Below are 22,243 nucleotides of genomic sequence, written 5' to 3'. Positions count from 1 at the left end.
ATAACAATAACCATTTGCTGATGAAAAGGATAGATGGTGTTTGCCTATAAACACCCCTAAAGATTGTAATACTTGTCTATCCATATTATTGCTTTGTACAATAAAATAATATACTGTATCTTCTTGCATCCATAACAATAATACCCTGTGGCTGATGAAAATGATACAGTAGAAGGCTGTACTTAGAAACACCAATGAGAGATGTGGATATGAACATATCACTGTGGAGATGTTACCTCTGTAACTCTCAGCCTACTCCATAGACTCCAACTATCTTACAATAAATGTACTAAACTCTGTATGTCCGTTCGTCTGTAGTTCACGCATCTCGAAAACCGCCAATCTGACCGGTACATCCATATATGGTCATGTGCATATATGGACATAAAAGGGCCAAGGGCAGACAGATATAGAGATCTACATATATGGGCATAAAAGGGACACAGACAGTGTTACAATGGGTATTTGGGGAGTGGCATGCATTCTCTATTTGCATTCCAGAGTAGGCCAGTGCCCAACTGGCAGATGCTTGTTGACACGGCCCTTTTGTTATGCACCATCCTCCCCGTCCTCGCGAACAAGATCCGCTTGAACTCACTTTCACTTGGGTTAGGAGGACGTTGGCCAGCAGCTCCCAGTGCAAAATGTATTAAACATTCCAACGTTCATCAGGTCTGATGAAAACCTTTAGTGGTGAAACGTTGTCCTAATACATTTTGGCCTGGGAGTTTACTAAACAGTGTATTAATGACTTTTTTCATGTGCGTACATTGCCAGCACAGCTCCAAGCAATTAAGTTCTGTGTTGTGTCAACAGTGAAACACCACACTAATTCCAGAAAGAGACTTTGCTGTTGTTTGTATGGACTCTCACCTGTGAACCTGTCGACTCGGTACCCCCACGGGGCGGCAACACTCTCAGGGTCATTGAGTCTCTCAAGCCTCTCCACCACGGCAAGGTCACAGCAACAGGAGAGGAGGTGGCTCTTAAAATAGAACCTTTCATTCTTTCATTCATTCTTTTGTTCTTTGGGACATAGTTGTTGTTCTGGACTGGACCCAGCCAACATCTTCAACGTACGTTCTTTCGTTCTCTCTGAATCTCAGATTCATCTCAATCTCCAAATCTCAGTCAAAGACCATTGACCTAGGGGGAAAAAAAAGAGAAGACCATGCTGGACCAACGTTCTGTCGTACTTTCTTTCATTCTTGATGTATCCTTGATGATATGATTAGCCTTACCAGAGAGGACCATGGTCTTAAAGACCATGTTGGACCAACGTTCTTTCGTACTTTCCTTCTTTCGCACTTTCTTTCATTCTTGATGTATTCACTGCTCAGGTCATTAGCCTATGCAGGTTTTACCAGAGCCCTGTTAGTCAGCATTACCTGCTTCTACCTCTCACGACGAGGACGTAGGGTTGGATTTCGAGAGGCACAAATGGAGCCACTGAGTCATAAATAAGGCTATAGTGTAAGGCTATATTTGTGAGGGGTGCTAGCGCCTCCTATGCACAGGTGTGAGTGTGTGTGTGTGTGTGTGTGTGTGTGTGTGTGTGTGTGTGTGTGATGATAAGAGCACCCCTCACTTCACACAAGTGTGATTTGTTTTTAAACTTCCAATTCACTTTTATTACCTGACCAGTGGGACGTTTTCACCGGTAGGAACGTAGCGCGTGGAGAGAACACGTTATTCCAACCAGCTCCTTTCCCCTCCATCAGGTTCCCCGGCTGGCCATAGGGAGGCAGTATAGACACCAGGATTTCCGCATGTTCTTTTGTGAGGGTTACCTATGTATAAGGGACGCAGGGAGAACATGCAAACTCCACACAGAAAGGCCTTTCGCCAAACCCACCTAGGGTATGCAGGGCGCTGATGACGTGGAGAAGAGAACACCCCCCCAGCACCCACAGTGTCCCCGGCGGGAATCGAACCTGGGACCTTCTAGCTGTGAGGCGACGGGGCTACCGACTGCACCACTGTGCTTCTTGCCAGTGAGGCTCTTGACAAAGATCTCCATTCCTTCCCTCAGGTGCAGTACAGCGTGGAGGGTGGATTCTTTGCGGATGTTGTCAGGCAGGGGAGGGCCATCAACAGTTTCTTTATAGTAAAGTCAGTATTTGCTGGTCAGGGGGGTAATGCCCTACTTGGTGACATTCTAAATGGTATAGCTTGACTCAAGCTCAACCTACATTTTCACTAGTTTGACTCGACGGCCGGGGCTGGTAAGACACATGGGAGAGGGGAAGGAGGCCCAGGAGGTGATTCTATAGTATAGTTCATTTTCAGGATTAGATCACCTCTTTCCAGCGGAATCCTTCTGCAGATTCTTCACCGCAATCCTAATAAACTTGTTCATCATCGTCCTCTTTAACTTGGAAATGTCAAAGTCAAACATACGACCGTCTTCCAGTTGTTTGTCCTAGATGTTGGCCATGACATTCTCAATGTTATCACTTGGCTCAAACTCCAAGGTTATGGCTTTGCTGGTATGATTCTTCTTACTTCTTACTCTTCAATGATGTCCACTATTGCAGTATGTAATTTAAAAGCTTGAGCAAACTCTTTTATGTGGGTGGTGATGTCACAGTTTGTTCTGACCTCACAATGTGATTGGCTGAGAGGCATTGTCAATGTTTCCAAATATAGCAATTTAGAATTCAGAGTCCATTGTATTTACCTTACCTGTGTCCTTTGCGTTCTTTGCAGTGCAGTAGATCTTTCATGGGCAACAATCATGCCCACTGAATATGTAGGATGAAGACATTTTATACACTTTCCTTTTGGAGCGGTGCCTAACTGCTCCATGTCTGTCTGTCTGTCTGTCTGTCTGTCTGTCTGTCTGTCTGTCTGTCTGTCTGTCTGTCTGTCTGTCTGTCTGTCTGTCTGTCTGTCTGTCTGTCTGTGTTTGGGGTAGGAACAGCTGCAGTACCCCTGGGTGACCTAAAGTGGCACTGTTGAGCAGCCTAAAAGGGCCATTCACACTGAGCACTATAACAGCCAGCCAGCAGTGTTGTTGAGCAGCCTGCACCACTCAGTTCACACAAGAGAGTTTTTATTTTCCTTCAGAGTCCAATATGCCATGTCTTGGACCTGGGGTGAACAAATGGAATATGAGATATGCAGTACTTTACTATGGTGTGTGGCTGTGACTGTGACTGGTGTGTGTGTGTGTGTGTGTGTGTGTGTGTGTGTGTGTGTGTGTGTGTGTGTGTGTGTGTGTGTGTGTGTGTGTGTGTGTGTGTGTGTGTGTGTGTGTGTGTGTGTGTGTGTGTGTGTGTGTGTGTGTGTGTGTGTGTGTGTGTGTGTGTGTGTGTGTGTGTGTGTGTGTGTGTAATGGTGGAGAGAATCCATTCTAATGTAATGATATGTAGTGATAATGATACTTACCTGACAGTGGACTTGTGAGTGTACATGTGTAGTGGATTGTGGGTATTGTTTGTGTCTGCCCCTTGAACACCCTTCATATTCAATTTTCAAGTGCAACAGTGCAACAGGCTGACGCTGTCAGCGGTGTCCAGTTTATCTGTCCACCATCCTGGAGTCTCTAGGGGGTTTGAATCCACTGTAGTGCATCCGGCTTGGCTGAGCGTCTATATTAACCGACTTGGCCGTGTTCTGGGAAGGGAAGTCGGGCAGGGAGGTTGATCTTTGTTGTTGCGCTATTGACTCCTACAGTCTGTAGTGGTGGGAAGAGTATGACGGAGATGCTACTTCCTCCCAGTGGGCCCTGCGCATTAGTCCGACATCCCGTTAGTCCGACTACGACATGGTCGGTTAAGACTAACCCTGTGGCCGGTTAAGACTCACCCTATGTCGTCCACGTGCCGTATGGTTAGGGTTTGGGGTCGGACCATAATGAGCGGTCGGACCAGTGCCACACTACCCTCCCATTGGAGGCTCATAACAGGCAGGTTAACCATAAGTACAATTGGAGTTAGTCATAATTGGCATAATGACTAAATTGGGGTCATTACCGTAGGCTACAAACAAAGTGTTCTTGATACCAGTACTGTATATTGCAGGCTACCGACTGCCCCGGTTAGATTTATTGTGGTCCTTTTTTTATCAAGCTCACTGGCCTATGGGTATGAATAAAAACAGCGGTGAGCAGCGAGGGGAGTTTAGCAGTGTTCAATCTGTCAAAGTGGTGTCAGCGTGCGTGTGGGCCAGAGTGTCAGGCAGGTAATTCAGTGTTTGACAGACAGAGGAGACCTGGGTGAATACCCAGGACCCAGCCAAGGCAGAGAGCTACACGCGGGCTGGGAATAGAACACGGCCCCACAGCTATACTCGCCGACAAGCTCCCGGTAATCACACTCCACCTCGGTGCCGCCAATTAATTCAACCGCGCCTTCCCCCGGAACACACGTTCCCGGCTCTGAGGGGGATTGGAGGAGGATGGGCGCACGTGACACCCCGGCTGCAACCGTAATGAGGCTTGTTTGTGTGTGAGCTCTGCAGGGGATTACTACTGTATGTGTAAATGGGCTGCGTGGAGTGAAGTGCGCATGCGGACGGAATACAGTAGGTTCAGGCTCTATACACACGTGTGCGCATGCATGTGTGTGTGTGATCTCAAAATTCAGTTGGGATTCTTTCCCTGTGACTTCCCAGAGCCAGTCTGCAGTAAATGAATCCGTTCTTTCGCCAGACTTACCTTATGTATTCATGCATGTTGTCCTACCTGTGTTTATGTTATGCTTATGAAATGTGAATAGGCCTATATCTGCTTCAATACTGTTTTAGTCAATACACAGATCCAATACACAAAGGCAGTGGGCACGCACGCACACGCATGCACACGCTCGCGAGCGCACACACACACACACACACACACACTCACACACGCACACGCACACGCACACGCATATGTGTCAATATCACAATACACAATACCTTTCAGTTCTTGTTCTGTGACAGTGAATAACAGCGGCCATTACCTATTCAATTCCTAGAAAATGAAATATGTTCAAAAAATAACAATCAGGACAAATAAAAACATGACATAGTTTGCTCATGTCAAATCTAAACTTGTGTTAATAAAGGCTTGTACTTCAGAGGGTTTTCCACATTATGAGATTATTATTTTTAATAATTTTTCATGTAATTCAGAGTGACTATCGACCTCTTTTTCTTCCCCACCAAGTTTTATGTTTTAACTATAATTAATCAAATTCTGTTGCCATGGTGATGCTTGAGGAGGTGTTCCGCCCGCATCAAAAGCAAAGACAGGTAATTGGCACGCTCCTTTGTTTCCGTGGCAACTCTAACCAATCCCTAATACGTTGGGTCTGTCTTTTCTCCCGTGCACCTTGGCTTGTCCGTTGACAGATAAACTTGGACCTGTCCTCCCTCTTGGACGCCGATGAGAAGAAGTCCAAGAATAAGAGAGGTGTACTTCCCAAGCACGCCACCAACATCATGCGCTCCTGGCTTTTTCAACATCTCATGGTGAGACAGGAGAAAAGGTTAAAGCCTGCTTTGTCGCACGACAGTGTCCAGGCGTATGATGGAGCACACTTTACTGTGTGTGTGTGTGTGTGTGTGTGTGTGTGTGTGTGTGTGTGTGTGTGTGTGTGTGTGTGTGTTAGGGCTGTGAAGTGTGAATCTTTGGGTGTCCCACGATTCGATTCGATTCCGATTCTTGGGGTCACAATTCGATTCAAAATCGAATTAAATTAAATTATTCTCGATTCAATACATAGGATTTCATCACGATCTACTCATCAACTGAATGATGTGAATGTGAGGTAAATCCAAGACAACAACATCTGACTGAGTCTGACAATCAGTTACTTTTTCCTCACTCAGTTACCGGAACAATACATTCAAGTAAAAACAGCTGTAAAATGAATAAAATTGGTAGGCTTAGGCTAACTGGTAGTAAAAATGCACACATGCAAAGAATGCAAAAACCCATAATGTATTGCACAGGTTGAACTCAATCACTTGTACAGAGACTAGAGACACACTCACACTAACGAGTTGCCTTGATGCCTGTTGCTTGTCAATGAGGGTCAGCTGGCTCCTCGTTGACAGACACACCTCAGCTGTACTGAACTGAAGTGACTACAGTAACTTGAAAATGACTGAAGACATGATGTTTACTGTGATTAGGGTAAGCTTACATTTCATATCACAAACACCATGTAGTGAAAACTCCTGTAACTGTAACCAGAAAAAAATAAAAAAATAAAAATAAATAAACGATTTTTGGTAATTATGAATTGATTGTGAATCGTTCATAATGGGAATTGCAAAAAACATATTTTTTTTGACACCCCTAGTTTGTGTGAGTGTGTGTTCTGTCAGTGTGTAGATAGTGTTAATAGTGTAATTGTATTAAGGCCAATATGAAGTTCATTCTTAATACTATGACTAAACAGAAAATTACCAACAAAACTAAGGTGGTGGTTGTCGTTTATTTTTCTTTCTCGTAGCATCCCTACCCAACAGAAGATGAGAAGAGGCAGATTGCAGGACAAACAAATCTAACTCTGCTACAAGTCAACAACTGGTAAGGCATTGGCGTTTTATATAAGACTGTCTTTGTGCCTGTAGAATTACAAATAGGCCTACTACTTATGGTGATATTTGCTGAATTACATCTTTGATTTTGAGGCCGACTGCATGTATTTTGTCAGTGTTGTGGCTCCATCTTCTGGCCATATATATAAAGTGCAACAAAATACTGTCTTTTTTATTTTACATTAAATGTAAAAAAAAAAAAAAAAAAAAGAGAGAGAGAGAGAGATGTCCTTTTTTGTGGGGAAATAACTAGCAGCATTAACATTTGATATCTAAAATGGTGGATACAATATAGTAGTATAGTATGTAAAATCATTTTGTCCCCTCAAAACATGCTGTATATTTTGAACCTCAGCATGCCTATCCTGGAGGGAACATTCGCCTAAATTAGCAGGTCCACAAGCTCACAACAACATTGTAGCTTGTAGATCAGCTATTTTTAGGCGAAGGGATTAGGTGTAGACGGAGTGCAGCTGTAACTCCAGTCCAGTTCTCTAAAACCAGAGGGTTTAAAAATATTTTCAGCGATGCTATGGGATTGTATGCGTGTCATCAACATGACTCTCTTCCAGGCAGTGGTATGGTACTTAAGTACCATAAGATGTTGTACACATTTGGAACTTGTGAAATGGGACATTCTGCAATATGAGTACTTTTACTTTTAGTACTTTAATTACATTTTAATGCCAATACGTTTGCACTTTTACTTGAGTGCATTTTTAATACAGCACTTCTACTTGTAACGGAGTACATCTACTTTGCAGTATTTATACTTTCACTTAAGTAAAAATAACTTTGAGTACTTTTTCCACCACTGCTCTCTTCCAGGTTCATCAACGCTCGTAGACGTATCCTGCAGCCCATGCTGGATGCCAGTAACCCAGATCCAGCCCCGAAGGCCAAGAAGATGAAGTCCCAGCACCGTCCCACACAGCGCTTCTGGCCTGACTCCATTGTGGCTGGAGTTCTACAGACGCACAGGGCCCAGCTGGGCAACAACTCAGACAGTACGACAGCACTCTTTTGTCTCACTACTACACGCCAGTGTATCTCGATTTAGTTTTAGTCATCTGAAAGGTTTTAGTTTTAGTGTAGTTTTACTAAATATCATAAGATGCCGTCGTAATGCCTGATTTTACACTTGGTCGTATGCGGAGATCTACAAGCTCACAACGTTTACAGTATATCTGCTATTTTCATAGCGCAACACCCGAGCACAACATAAAATGACTTGTCTCTTCTCCACTAGGCCCTCCCTAACATTTTAGTCTAGTGTTTATTTGTTATAAGAAAGGGTTTGAGGGGGCACGGTGGTAGTGCTGTCGCCTCACAGCTAGAAGGTCCTGGTTCGATTCCCGCTCGGGGCGCTGTGGATGCTGGCAGCGTGTTTCCTGCTCCGCGTCCTCAGTGCCCATACTCGAGCGGGGTTGGCGAAAGGGCCTTTCTGTGTGGAGTTTGCATGTTCTCCCCGTGTCCCCTAGGGTAGGTACCCTCACAAAAAACATGCAGTAATCCTGGTCTCTAAACTGCCTCCCCCTGGCCAGCCGGGGCGCCTGATGGAGGGGAAAGGAACTGGTTGGAATAACATGTTCCTTCCACGCGCTACGTCCAACCAGGGAAACTCCCCCCTGTCAGGTGTAAAGGAGTAACTTGGACACTCAGGCATGAAGGAAGCATGAGTTCAAGTCCGTTGCTCTCCCCATGTCCCCCATATATGGGGACTAGGTTGGCGGAGGGTGTGTAGAGCCCAGGATCACGTTAGATAATTGACACAGGGGTGAAAAAATGGGTTACAGAAAGGGTTTGAGAAGCACTGAGATTCTAACGTGTTGCTCTCCACCCAGACCCGTTGGGCATGGACGGACTGCAGCCGCTGTCATCAGACTCTGCCACCCTGGCCATGCAGCAGGCCATGCTGGGGGCAGATGACTCCATGGACGGCACCGAGGACGAAGAGGAGGAAGAGGAGGAGGAAGAGATGGAGGAGGAGGAGGAGGAGGAAGAGGAGGAAGATGACCTGGATGGAGTGGAGGAGAGTGGCGGGGGGAGAGGTGGAGGGAGGAGAGACCTGAGTATGGAGCACAGAGAAGACCTGGAGTAGGGGGGAGAGAGAGAGAGAGAGAGAGAGCGGACAAGGATGACGTTAACTTGGACCTCGGTTTCTACATCGTTTGGCGAATGTCAAAAAGAAAATGGTAACACTTGAGAGCATTCGAGGGCATATTAGGTTTTCTATGAATTTGTGGAATTTCAAAGGCTCCTAGAGACTTCTTGGGAAGAGCAGATTGGAGTCTAATCAGACTACAACGAGTGTCATTATTATGATGGGGGAAACAAAGTTGTTGATGAATATGTGTTGCATCATCGTACATTTGTACTTGCCCATACAAAGAGCACTAATAGTTTGGATAGTAACATGCTTTTATTTTTGGTGCCAAACACTTTTTGTTACCACAGTTAGTTCTGACCACGCATGGTGATTGGCTGAGAGGCATTATCATCATATCTCCCTATGACAACACTCCTAATGCACCCACCTTACGTCACCTGGAACCTAGCAAAGGATGCCGCCAGCGTTTTGTCACCTTTTCTTCAATTTCTAATGATACATCAATACTGAAACTGGTATAATAGCAATAATACACTGGAGGTCATGCTATATTGATGGTTCTCCCTCCCCTGTATTATTGCTTAAATGCCCCAAGGTGGCGAGGTTAAAGTACAGTGTCATCAGTTTTTATCCCTTATAGGATTTTCTAGAATATATGACAGAAAGAACTACTGTGTACACAGAATGAATACTTCAGGTTGGTTGTTCCTGCCTACATGTTTCATGACTGAAACTTAATCACAGAAGGAAACAATCAGGCCCATGAAGTAATTATTTTTTACTTCATCTACTTTATATATACTTTATATTGTAAGTGGGGAAACCGCAAACTATAACATGCAAAAAAGAATGGACCGAGAACCTGATACTTATGGATGGCAGACTCATTTAAATCATTTCGCATTCAAATGTTTGAAACTGAATATCATCATGTTTCACAGTACAATGGTGGAAATACAAAAGTACAAAAGAGCCCATAGTACAGTACTTAAACTTTTCATTTGTAATGGCTGAAATACAGACATTACAACTGACAGTCTGCACTTTAAACTCTTGTCAATGTGGCATTTTGTGTCCCAAATGATTAAAATCACAGAGCCTAGAAAACAAAACAAATACAATGAAATAAAAAGAATGTTACTCTCCAAACAGTTATGGAGCTTACTGAAATATATTTGCTTCCACTGTTTGGACATCCATTCACGCCTTTTAAATGACTCATAGGTTCTCAGGTTAAATAAGGCTTCATTCTATGTTTCTTCTTGTGAATGAAAAATGCACTCATTGCTGCAGCAAAACTTATTGAGCATGACTTTTGAAATAATGTAAATTTGTTTCTACTTCTCCCATGAGCAAAAACCTGAATCAGTAAACCAGTGTATACTGACTGCACAAAATGTGTATATTGAATTTTACATTATGTCTTCATTATGGTGTTTAAGGTTTGCATATTTATTCAGTTTCTCCACCTGATCTCAGAGGGTGACTGAAGAAACAACTAGTTGCTTATGTTTATAGGTATTACAAAGTTTTCTGAATGAGACCTAACTGGCAGCCATGCATATACTTGACTTCAGCCATTGACCACTTGAACCCATAGCATCCCTATTCTGGGGCTAACATTTGGCGAACATAGCAGATGCACAAGCTCACAATGCTTCGCAAATGGACTCATTGTGAGCATGTAGATAGGCTATTTTCAATGAAGATATTAGCAAAATCAGGAGGGAGACTAGTATACAGCCCTTGGGAATCTGGTCAACTTAAAACCTATGGTTTAAGTCACAAGTGATTGTTTTGATGTTTTCAAGATCACTTTTATATTTCTTGTGACTTGGGATGATAGCGTCACAAGGGAAGGGAGAATGGCAAACAAGGCCAGTCACCATACACTTTATCAATGGCACCCAGATGAACGTATAGGGAGGAGTACATAGGGAGAGGCAATGACCATGTGATCCCCATTGTTTGTTGACAACCAATGGCATTTACTGACAAACAGCTGCAAGCAAGAAGATGATTTTGAGTTGAAGGAGGAAGAAAACAGTCCCGGCTCCTCAAATTATATCTCTCAATTTTATGTGAAGGATTTGAGAAGAAACTGTGAAACAGTCTCAGCTTCTCTGCTTTGTGCTTAAAAACAAAGCGACACAAAATGGAGACGCTTGTTTCTAATGTGAAGATGTCTAGAAAAGAAAACCATGTTATTGAATGTTCTGACTGTTCATCGTGAAGTATGTTCTACATTAATATTCTTTTTTCTTTCTTTTTTTTTGACTGCTTTTTTTAATGGATCTTCCAGAGCAAGTGACAATAGAAATATTTTTATTTCGTTTGTACACTTTGTTGTCATAATCTATTGTGTTTCAATAGACCAACTTTAATAATTAAAACATGTAAAGCTAAGCATTCTGGTTGAATGATATTAACAAGCAGAAGCTACACATTTATTGTGGCGGTACATATACACATTGGAATCCAATCCAGAGCGTTAGCATAGACCTGTAAGGGTTAAATGGTGTTACACTAGCACTGGATTGCACCACGTAGTTGCCACAGTAGGGAGTAGACTGTTTGGCTGTGGGGGGACCAGCTGAACAGAGCAACAAAGCGGAGTAGAACATTTCTGACATAAGACATGAATATAAAGCTAGCCTTCTCCAAAAATGTTTGGTTGGGGGGGTGCAGGGGCGCTCTGGTCCTGTCTCACTGCAGGGACATGCTGTATATATCCAGATTACAGAGTTACAGTACTTTAGGCGTCTAAATATTGGCCCATGCTTCCCCCATTTTCCTGTCACATGTCTAGGATTCCACCCACTGGTTAGCCTACTGCATGCCTATGATTTCAGCCTGCTTGGCGGGCACCACCCAAATGCTGTCCCACCTTTTCACTCTGGCAGGGCCAATACGAGCAGAACCTTTTTGGATTTTGAAAACATCAACACAGTAAAATCCTCAGTGTTGATTTAAATCATTTACACATGGATAAATTAACACTACTCGCAATACAACCAGCATTTCGGATTTAGTTTATCTATGATGGCATATACGGTATTAGCGACAAATTATTATATTATATTCAATGGAAGATTTTATTAATTGCATTTCCCCCCCCCAGATATATATTATTCAATGCAAGGCTCACGGAAACGTCCAAAGTAGTCATAGTTGTTGGAACACATTTTTTGTTCCAGTAATAAGCTAATTAGTAAGTATTCATGAACAACTGTCACATTGCTGTTTTCTGCCTTCATTTTCAAACCACACAGATGGGGTGCCATGTTGACAAAGCCTACCTCCCACCATCTCACATCCAAACCAAATGTTCATACTGTATCTACCAGTGCAAATGCAATAACCTGTTGAATTGTTTTTAAACCCTCTAGACTTCGTAAACTGGACCTGAGTTGGCTCTGTCTGTACCTGGACTTTTTTTCCCCCGTCTACACCAAATCTCTTCGCCAAGAATCGCTGATTGACAAGCTCAGCGCTGTGGCGCGTTGCGGGCTTGTAGATCTGCTATTTCTGGCTACTGTTCCGCCCATGGATTATGGATGCTGGAGTTCAAGCGGTTAATTCAGTGCTGCGTTTCACACGGTCAAATCCATGCAATGAAATGGCAGCTGATTCATGAGCAGCAACATGGCTCTCTCTGAAGCTCTGACATTCACATGAACAAAAAGGTCAGACACAGCCTTTGCACCATCCATCAGTGTACAGGATGCAGCAGCAGCTCTGAGGCTAAAGTGTAGTAAAAATAGGCTGGTGAATGACAGAGGCAGCAAAAGCCAAATGGTTTGAAGCGTACCACAGCCATACAGCATGTTTAACTGAATGGGCGTGCACACACACACACACACACACACACACACACACACACACACACACACACACACACACACACACACACACACACACACACACACACACACACACACACCAGTGCTCAGTACTGGAGGTCTGCTAACAGTGCCATCTGGGCTCCAACATGTTCCCAGATGTCCTTCTCTTTAATTAGAGACAGACCTGGTTCGGCTCGGCCGGGTCCAACCCAGATTCAACCTCTCATTTAACAAGGCCCTCCCTAAATACTTAAGGCCCTTTGCAACAGCATTCTGGTCCTTAGAGCGACATACTGTAACTGTAACAGACTTTCAATTGGAGTCACCGATCAAAGCGTGGAGAACATAAGGTTAAGGTAAGGTGATGAAAGTACTTTTTTCCATGTTTTATAGCTTTTGCATGATACATTACAATGATATATGTATTGCATTATGGAAAGGAAAATTATTTTTGGGATAATGTTAATTTTGCTATTGTGATTATTGGTTGGGTTGGCGGTCACTTTATAGCAGCACAAATAAACGGACAAAATGGCACTTGAAGAAAACCGGTATGAGTACAGTACATGGTCTGAAACTGACTGTAACCTGACCACTACTGTGAATTGGTTACCGGAAACCACGTAAGCCTTAGCTATATATGTCGTTGTATGACAAAGAAAATAGATGATCTGCAAGGCCACAACACGTCACACTGTGAGCTTGTAGATCTGCTATTTTCTCTATTTTTATAATGTGGAAAGTTTTGAAATGTCTTTGAAAACCTTTTTTTGAAAGATTGTTTTTAATACAGCCATGCCCTAATTAAGGATACCATGGTTCACCTCCCAATGTATGAATGAATGGACCATTGTAAGCTCTTTGAGTAAGCATAGAAAAGCACTATAAAAATGCAATCCATTAATGAAACGGCTCTCCTTTTGGCTGGACAGGCGTCAACATGTCCATCGCCAGCGCGGCCGCCAGGGCCATGCTCTCCGACGCCCTGCTCCAGGAGGGCTCCCCCACCAACCGCCTCACACACCTGGAGCTGGAGCTACCGCTGGACAAGGTCATCAAGTTTGTGTCGGTCGGCCTGCCACTGCTTCTGGTCTCCATGGCCTTCGCCCGCGAGGTCTCCCTTGGTGAGCATGCAGCTCCACTTATTGTTGTAGGCCTACACTTTTCAAATGTGTTTTTCACTGGTGTAAAGTAACCAAGTAGCCTACTTTTTCCACCACTGACAGTTTTCAAATGTGTTTTTAATGAATGAATGAATCATGAATGAAACTGTGTACGTATGTCCATAGACCCCGTTCCCACCATAAATGTATAACAGTATTAAGTACTGTATTTAAGTGCAGTACAATTTTCAGGTATATTATAGTTTACTTGAGTGTTTCCAAATGTACAATACTTTTACTCCACTACATCTCAGATCCTGATATTGTACTTCTACTCCAAAACCTTAGTTACTAGTTACTTTGATTTTGTCAAAGTAAGTACAACAGTGTCAAATGAAAGTATAGTGATAATAGCCGATCTCCAAGCTTGCGGTGCGTCGCAAATGCGCAATGCGTTGTGAGCTGGGTTTTATAAGTATTTAACCAATGAAAAGTATTAACAAGACCTTGTGACTAAAAACTGCACTGGATCCAATGCAACACAGGTTCTTTTATTTTCAGTTCCCTGAACAGTAGCCGATTTGGATAGATGGTTTTCACCAGACAGCAATTAATATATTTTACAAGAAAGGGATATATTGAGAACATAAACATGCACACATATTATTCATGAGGCTTAGAATATTGAAATTCATATTTATGCACATCATCTATTCCAAACTTAAAAAGCAAAGAACCCTATATTCTGTGGTCATTGAGATGTGTATTTCGGGAAATAATTCTAGAGCTTGGGAGCCAACTCAACGCTGACTTCAGCATTTGTGAATGTAACAGGTCCTTGGGAATAAGATGCTTTTCAGCTGAGCATTGCAAAACTACTGTAATGGCTGTATGTTTATTTATTATCTGTCAGTCTGACTCTGTATAAAGTCACTGTCTGCAAATGTGTCATGCATTCTGTTTAGCAAATCCTACATGGCCTTGCTTGACCGACATGCAGTAGCTAGGCTAGCATGTAGTATTGTTTTCTTTTCATTCCAAATTAACAACATTATCCCCAAATAAACACACCAGCCCTATATCTTTCTAATGGCTAGACTGAAAATGAATAGCAGATCTATTATGCTAAGTATGCTATGCGTCATATTTGCAACATGTTGTGATCAGCTTATTCTCTGTTTGTGAATCGTACAACAAAGCCTAAATCAGGCTTCATACACCACAGTGTCTGCCAAAGTCTACAGCCAGGGATGCTGACTCCCTTGACTTTGAGTTACTCCCCCCCTCCGTGCTGGTCCACAATCAGCCTTCGCCTGATGCTAATTGCCATGGGATGATTGAGAGCAGCGTTCACTAACACTGGCGCTCTGTAATTACATGCAGGCTCCTTGTGCGGCGGCTCCCTCTATTTGAGTCAAATGAGAGGATGTGTTGATTAACCAGAGAGCGTGGAACATGACGCGGTGCTGCTGGGGAACGCAACTAAAGTGATGGATCTTGGCTGCCTAATCTTTGGCGGTGTCAGTTTCACAACAGCCCCTGATTGTGCTGACTGGTGTGTCTGTCTGGCTCGCTCGCACCTGGATCCTCAGCCAACATTTTTGTACAAAGCACAAAATGTGAGGATAAAATGGAAATAATGTTAATTGAGACAAGGGTGTATGAGACAGTTGAGGTGGCGGAGATTACAGCACACTTGCCTCTGCCAAATCACTAAAACACAGAATAATAATATATATTTTGTATTATGTTGATTATTGTCAGGTTTGTCAACATAAATGACACATACACACATACTCACAGCACATGCATGCCTGCTCTGATACAGTCACTTCTTTTCAACCGACAGTGAGGAGTTTCACTGTGAATGCGTAATGCATGTGGAGGTTCATGCTATCTCCACAGCCACAATAAGGACACAATGCATGTGGAGGTTCATGCTATCTCCACAGCCACAATAAGGACACAATGCATGTGGAGGTTCATGCTATCTCCACAGCCACAATAAGGACACAATGCATGTGGAGGTTCATGCTATCTCCACAGCCACAATAAGGACACAATGCATGTGGAGGTTCATGCTATCTCCACAGCCACAATAAGGACACAATGCATGTGGAGGTTCATGCTATCTCCACAGCCACAAGGACACAATCCCCTGCCGGGTTTCATCTGAGATGACAATAGAAACAAACCCGGCCGTCCCTCCATGCATGGTGGTTCACAAGCGTTTTACCTCTATGCCACCCGGATGCCCAGCAAACAGACAGTCCACAGTTAAAACATGAAGACAAATTGTCCAAGATTTGTTTAATTAAAGATAAAGTGGCTGCCAGTAAGGGCTGACAATGAATGGCATCTCGGTGACAATTTGGCCCTCTTCCTTGGCAGATCTTTCATCTGACTGGTCCTCTCCATTAACCTATGTACATAAACCCTGGCTGCCAATACAATCAGTGGTTGGTGCCTTCCAAGTTGTTAAATTCCCTGTACCTAAAGTCCCAGATGAGAGAAGCCTCTTCAAAGCTACAGATAGGCCTACTGCAGAATGATACATAGTGTATCATACACTATGTAGTGGCCTGCAAATGCTCCGCATACAGTATAGTGACCAGATACTGTATGCAGGTCATTTGTTTATTGTCAACTGTTTACAGTAGATTTAGACTACTACTGGTCTCAATTAGAATCCGATCATCCGTTAGTAACCTAGTATTGTAAATTAGTATTAGTTAGTACATATGCATGGATATTTAGAGATAGTTCATGGCAGATCTAAAAACAGCCTACATAGTTTCGGCGGACAACAAACTGGCAGTGAGCCTGCTAGTATATATATTTTTAAACTTGGGCACACCTCTCTGCCACATTTACAACGAACAATATCCTCATCAGCAATAACAACATTTAATATGTTCAACCATACTATACCTGTTGCCACGACAACGGATAGCGCGTATAGTGACATCACGGATGTTGCCCCGACAACGGATAGTGCGGATAGACGTCACAAATAGTGCTAGAGTGAGGTTCAATTGCAAGAGTTGAATACGTTACGAAACCTACAGCAGAGCAGAGCTTGCCATTACAACACCACACCACTCAACAATAGTTGATCGGTGTACCCCAGGGCCCTATACTAGGTGCCCTCCTTTTTCCCTCAATCTATCCCAAATCTCTTCATTGAAAAGATCAATCTACAAGCTCACAACACGTCGCTTTGCGGTGCATTTTGAGCTTGTAGATGTGCTATTGTTGCCAAATGTTTCCCCAAAGAAGAGGGTTCATGTGGTTAAACAAATGCTTGAACCATTGTTAAGACAATGTGGCTTTGGATAAAGAGCGTCTGATAAAAGCCTAGATTGTAAATTGTAAATGCCTGAACCACAGATTAACAGTAATGTGTTTCCAATCCATATGTGATGTGATGCAGGCTGTCCTGGCCCTTGCACAACACTACACATGCTGTAATGTACACTCCAACACACACACACACACACACACACACACACACACACACACACACACACACACACACACACACACACACACACACACACACACACACACACACACACACACACACACACACACACACACAACACAGTACAGTAACGTGTACATTTGACCATGTAGTTTGACTAGTTTCTTGTAATGAGTTGGATGGGCTAGATGAATCATCTGCTGATAGTATGTTTGTGCTTTTAGAGTGCTGGGTATGGGTATGTGTGGTGGCTGCTTGTAAAATATAGAAGCACCATCTTCTCTTAAAGCTCTGAAGTGGAGGGGCCACACCCATGTGTGTTGCCTCCCAGCCTCGTGCTCCACCCGTGTGAGATGAGAGATGGGTGTGGAACACAGCTTCAAGTGGTTGGGCCATATGTGGCTAAACTAAGGTGAACTAAATATACCATAGAGAAGCACAATTTTGGAATCGAGGGCCCGCAGCTCTTAAATGTGAGGTTGCCATGTGATTTCTCTTGTTTTTCAATGAAAAGCATCGATGCACGTCCATACAGTATATTCAATATTCAGGCCTACCACACACTATGCTGCAGTGTATGTGTATAAATAACTAATAAGTACTGTATGCATGAAGCTTAGAGGAATTTATATCAATATCTAATCTAACACATATTGTTTATTCTCCAGGGCCACAGATAACCTGTTTTCCTCCAAGCAACTTCTCAATCAAGCAGGCCAGCTACATAGACACATACTGTTGGGACTCCCTCATGCATCACGAGTTTGACACCAGTGGAAACTTTGAGGAACGCTCTCTCTGGGTGCACAAAGTAAGTTGAGTTGAACAATTATAATCGAGTTAATTTGACTTTGTTGTTTAGAGGGAATTCTTTGGGGTATATTTAAATCAACAGACACTTCGCAAAGCTGGAAAGAAAAGTTCCTGGATTATTGTTATTGTGCTTATTGATTAGGATCCCCATTAGCTGGTGCATAACAACAGTTATCTTCTAATCTTCCACACTAATTGGAGTTGCTTGTTTGTCTTAAGTTGTCAGCGTTCACTATATTTAGTTGTGTTATATTTTGTTTCATTATTATGCTCCCCACTTTTACATTCTCAGAGTTCAATTAACACTTTAGAATGTACTGTACAGTGTGTTATCGTAGGGTGGCCGATGGCGATGGAAGTCACACCTCAAACTAATTGGTGCTCGGTGTGATGTGAATACACACGATTCAGTCATCTCCACACACATTTAGGAGAGCCTCCTAATAACATGATTATTTATTGTGTCTTCTTATTTCCTTGTGGCTATACCATACAGTTAAGGCCTATTCGGTGGTCACCTCTTCACCGAAAACTGGACTATGAATAGGCCTTTACTGTACTCATAGGAAGCAGTGTGTTGATATTCTGAGAAATAAATGACTTTGTTCTAATAGAAACTTGGCTGTCATCTGGCCTACCATTGAGCCTGTAGCAGTCACACTAAAGGAGAAATGTTTCGTCATGATTTAGCTACCCTAAAACAGTTTGTAATTGTAGGGTGGCTACACTTCCAAATTGGTCTAGGGTAGCTAAAACATGGTGAAACATTTTCCTTTGCTGTGTAGACAGAGAATGACTACAATTTAAAAAAAACACTGAGGTAAGCCTCCAGCAGTAAACCGGACTCTCCGCTCTCTGCCCTTTTGTTGCTGAAGCCTTTTCCAACTATTCGGTCTGTGAAATAATAAACGTGACATTCTAGATGTGGTGGTTGAATGTGTAATAAGCAGTTCTACAAAAAATACCTTGTGGATGATGAATAATAGAATGTTATTATTAAACCATCGTTTTGTGTAACTCTCTGTTTTTCTTTTTCACTCTCATCCTCACTCCCATTTTCTTTTCCCTTCCTTTTCTCTCTCACCCATTCTATACATCCTTCCAGATGTTCCCCTATTCTCTCCTGGCCATGGCAGTTCTGATGTACCTGCCGGCTCTCATCTGGCGCCAACTCGTCATGCCCACGCTGGGCTCAGACCTGCTCTTCATCATTGACGAGCTTGACAAGTCTTACAACCGCTCAGTCCGAATGGCCCAAAGCATTTTGGACATACGGCAGAACACCAAGAACCCACTCACTTTTCAGGCTGAGCTGGCGAGGTGAGTGCCTCAAGGCATATAGTGGATGGATAGAAAACGTTTTGTCGTTGCCTGTCACAAGGTTACGTTCCAAGTTAAAACAATGCTGCTATTGGCATGTGTAAAAAAAAAAAAAAAGGTTAAAATACAGAACTAATCTTATTTATTTGTTTTTGTTTTCCCAGGGCTAAAAGGAAGCGCTACTTTGAGTACCCCCTGTTGGAGCGATACATGCAGTGCAAGCAGAACTCCTACTTCTTGGTTAGCATGCTTTTCTTGCGTGGCTTCCTGCTGCTCATATTCATGACTGCCGCCTGCCTCTATCTGGCCTACTTCCACCTCTCTGCCTTCCTGCAGGATGAGTTCAGTTGCTTCGTTCGCACGGGCATGCTGCGTGACCAGAACTGGATTCCAGAGCTGGTCCAGTGTAAAATGACCGGCCAGCTGGTCTTCCAAGTCATAAGCGTTGCTAACGGTGCCATCTACGTGTTGTTAGGTCCTATTGTCCTGTTTAGCCTGGTGCGACTCTTCATCTGGGACACCACCTTCCTGTCTGTGTACGAGGTGCTTCCAGCCCTGGGCCTCATCAGCGGCCGCAAACTAGGTTGCCCGCTGAACGACCTCAACGTGCTGCTGCTCTTCCTGCGTGCCAACGTTGTGCATTTGAAGTCCTACGGCCAGGTGAGGGCGTTGTGCTCACTGGCGCCACCTCAGGTGGGGAACAGTGGTCCGGGGCAGGGCCTGGGCCAGATGCTCACGCAAGAGGAGATTGAGGAGCGCGAGGAGGCCGCGCTGGAGCTGAAGGAGGAAGTGGAAGAGGCCAGAGAAGAGGGGAAGCTCAACCTTGTGGATATCATGACCATCCTGGGGGCAGCTCAGGGAAAAGTGGTCAACTGCAGTGAGCAGAGGCCCCTGGTGGAGGAGAATATGACCCTTGGTAGCGTAACTCTTATCTACTTTCTCAAACGCATTCTGCTAGTGGCCTGTTTTGTCTACATCGTCTGGGATGTCCAGAAAATTATTAAGTGACTGCCTTTTACAGACTACAATTGCAAGATATAAAAAACCAAACAAAATAGATATTATGCTTGTATAAAGCAGTTCTTGCCCTGTAACTGAATGAGGTGAAAATCCAAATGGGCTTGAATAAACAACTTTTACAAAAACAGTTAGGCTACGTCTGTAGGAACACTAAATGGCTGGTACTCAAAGAGTACAGTAGTAACACACATTTGTAAAACAGAAATACTCTTGCTGCACACATCAACTTGTGCTTGATGCCCACAAAACTGAGTGTTCTATCCCTTCACTTTAAAATCAATATGTAGAGCCTTTATTTCTAAAATGGTCTTTTGAGAAATTGAGAGCAATGGTGTAATGTAGGAAAACAGGTAGACTTTGTGGTACATCCCAGCCCTAACTGCCCTCTTTGTCTCTTCACAGAGCCAAACCACCAGGGGTACCATGAGTTGAAGGAGACTGCACCATTTAATCATTACTAGGCCTCCTATGGACTGAACAATAAATGTGATATGATAGCTATCAGGGAGGTGGGGATCTGTATACAGTAGGACTACTGTAGTCACTAGTCACAATGACTTTGGAAACCAATGAAGGGTTTTTTTGTGACCTGAAGACCAAAAGCCTCCTTTAGAAGTACAGGTAAATGCTTTGTGGCAGGGGGGGTGCCAATGGGTTTACTGTTTGACATACTGTATTCACTTTTTCTTTTTAAATATATTTTTTAGCATTGATACCTCTGAGTACATGTACTTGTCAACCACTGCAGACATATAACCACGAAGATTAAGGCTGATTGATTGATTGAAAACTTTTATTAGAAGTTTGAAACCAGTATGGCAGTACAGTGTGTTTCTGTTTCACCATTCATTTTCATAAGCAGGTGCACAACTAACTCCTTAACACAAAAGTTCTGTGATTCAAAGGTCAATAGTTTGAACCTTAACACTACCCTATGATGCAAATACATTCATTGTGGTACAAATAAGTAACAGGTTGGGAGTATTGTTGTGCAATGATACAGATAACTTGATAATAGACCTAAAATCATTCCATTCCAGGATGTCAGTGGTCAGTTTTCTTAGTGGTTGACTGTGCTTGTACTAATAACAATAATGGTTCTCTACATTCTATGAAAAATAAAGCATCCTTAAAGTCTTGACTTCTTTTAACTATTATTTACCATAGTAGTAGAATAAAATAAATAATAATATTGTTTTTGTCTTTTTGTAAATTATAAGAAAATGCATTGTGCATCTGTGGTTGTTAATAAATTAAGTTTTTACAGTATGCATTGTCGCCATCATTGATAATCAGCGTACAGCTGGCAGCTATGTCAAAGGTTAAATCTGTATTGTGCAATACTTTCTGTAGTCACAACACCTGAAAATAATGTACAGTATGAGGATTTCATTGGAACATTATGCTACCAACCAGTATGTGTATGTGCTGGCCGTGCACATAATGTGTTATTCAAAAGCTGGACCAACTCTAAGCTCCTCCGAAGAGAAGACTATACTGCTCCCAGATCTGTTGAACCACCTCCCTGTCCCTCACTGTTCACCTTCTCCCATACATACTGTACATGCTTCCCGCTATGGTAGATTACGCAGTGCAAATTGAATGTAGCTAGGTTTGTCTCCCTGTGGCTACGTCATTACTGTAGAACTAAATTGTTAAGTCATTAGCCTACTAATGACTCATTAGTAAGGCCACCATAGAGCGGCTTAAGTGGAACTCACTGGACACAAATGATGCATGCTTCTGTCCTAAAAACTTCAACCTTTAACCTACACATTTTGACCCGTCTGAAGTGAGTGGTGCTGTACTGTACCCTGGCCTGTGTGTGTGTGTGTGTGTGTGTGTATGTGTGTGTGTGTGTGTGTGTGTGTGTGTGTGTGTGTGTGTGACGCTGCACAACAGTGCCATCCAGCGGTATTAGCTTGCTTGATACTTCCGTGTTCATCCGTGCACACACACACACACACACGCACACGCGCACGCGCACACGCACACGCACACACACGCACAGAGACAT

At 43.1% G+C, this 22,243-nt stretch overlaps 2 protein-coding genes across 5 annotated transcripts in view; both read left to right on the top strand.

Annotated features, from left to right (window-relative positions):
* The window catches only part of LOC306928470 (homeobox protein PKNOX2-like), a 126,525-nt gene extending 116,733 nt beyond the window's left edge, over positions 1 to 9,792 (top strand). For all 3 annotated transcript variants that reach the window (XM_079508608.1, XM_079508609.1, XM_079508610.1), the window contains 4 exons: positions 5,335 to 5,454; positions 6,444 to 6,520; positions 7,360 to 7,538; positions 8,376 to 9,792. In XM_079508608.1, coding sequence (XP_079364734.1) covers positions 5,335 to 5,454; positions 6,444 to 6,520; positions 7,360 to 7,538; positions 8,376 to 8,632 — 633 coding nt within the window. In that variant the 3' untranslated portion in view covers positions 8,633 to 9,792. The remainder of the gene's footprint in view (positions 1 to 5,334; positions 5,455 to 6,443; positions 6,521 to 7,359; positions 7,539 to 8,375) is intronic.
* A 2,977-nt stretch (positions 9,793 to 12,769) lies between these two features.
* Positions 12,770 to 21,237, top strand: LOC306927913 (pannexin-3-like). 2 transcript variants are annotated; one of them, XM_079507798.1, is made up of 6 exons: positions 12,770 to 12,842; positions 13,419 to 13,610; positions 17,742 to 17,884; positions 18,992 to 19,206; positions 19,371 to 20,122; positions 20,629 to 21,237. In XM_079507798.1, the coding sequence occupies exons 2-6, from the start codon at positions 13,427 to 13,429 to the stop codon at positions 20,685 to 20,687; spliced, it is 1,353 nt and encodes a 450-aa protein (XP_079363924.1). In that variant the 5' UTR covers positions 12,770 to 12,842; positions 13,419 to 13,426; the 3' UTR covers positions 20,688 to 21,237. The 2 variants fall into 2 exon arrangements, with proteins under 2 accessions (XP_079363924.1, XP_079363923.1); XM_079507797.1 differs by lacking the exon at positions 20,629 to 21,237 and having other exon boundaries at positions 19,371 to 20,280.
* The last annotated feature ends 1,006 nt before the right edge of the window (positions 21,238 to 22,243 follow it).

This window comes from Electrona antarctica, assembly GCF_951216825.1.
Source record: "Electrona antarctica genome assembly, chromosome: 8".
Lineage (NCBI taxonomy): Eukaryota > Metazoa > Chordata > Actinopteri > Myctophiformes > Myctophidae > Electrona > Electrona antarctica.
The sequence above is the reverse complement of the archived record's forward strand: the minus strand, read 5'-3'. Positions and strand labels throughout refer to the sequence as shown.

Bases quoted from the DNA above. Each gene is read 5' to 3' on its own strand.
- LOC306927913 (XM_079507797.1), top strand. From the start codon at position 13,427: ATGTCCATCGCCAGCGCGGCCGCCAGGGCCATGCTCTCCGACGCCCTG. The intron at 13,611-17,741 runs GTGAGCATGCAG...TTTATTCTCCAG, and splicing joins CGCCCGCGAGGTCTCCCTTG to GGCCACAGATAACCTGTTTT. The intron at 19,207-19,370 runs GTGAGTGCCTCA...TTGTTTTCCCAG, and splicing joins TTTCAGGCTGAGCTGGCGAG to GGCTAAAAGGAAGCGCTACT.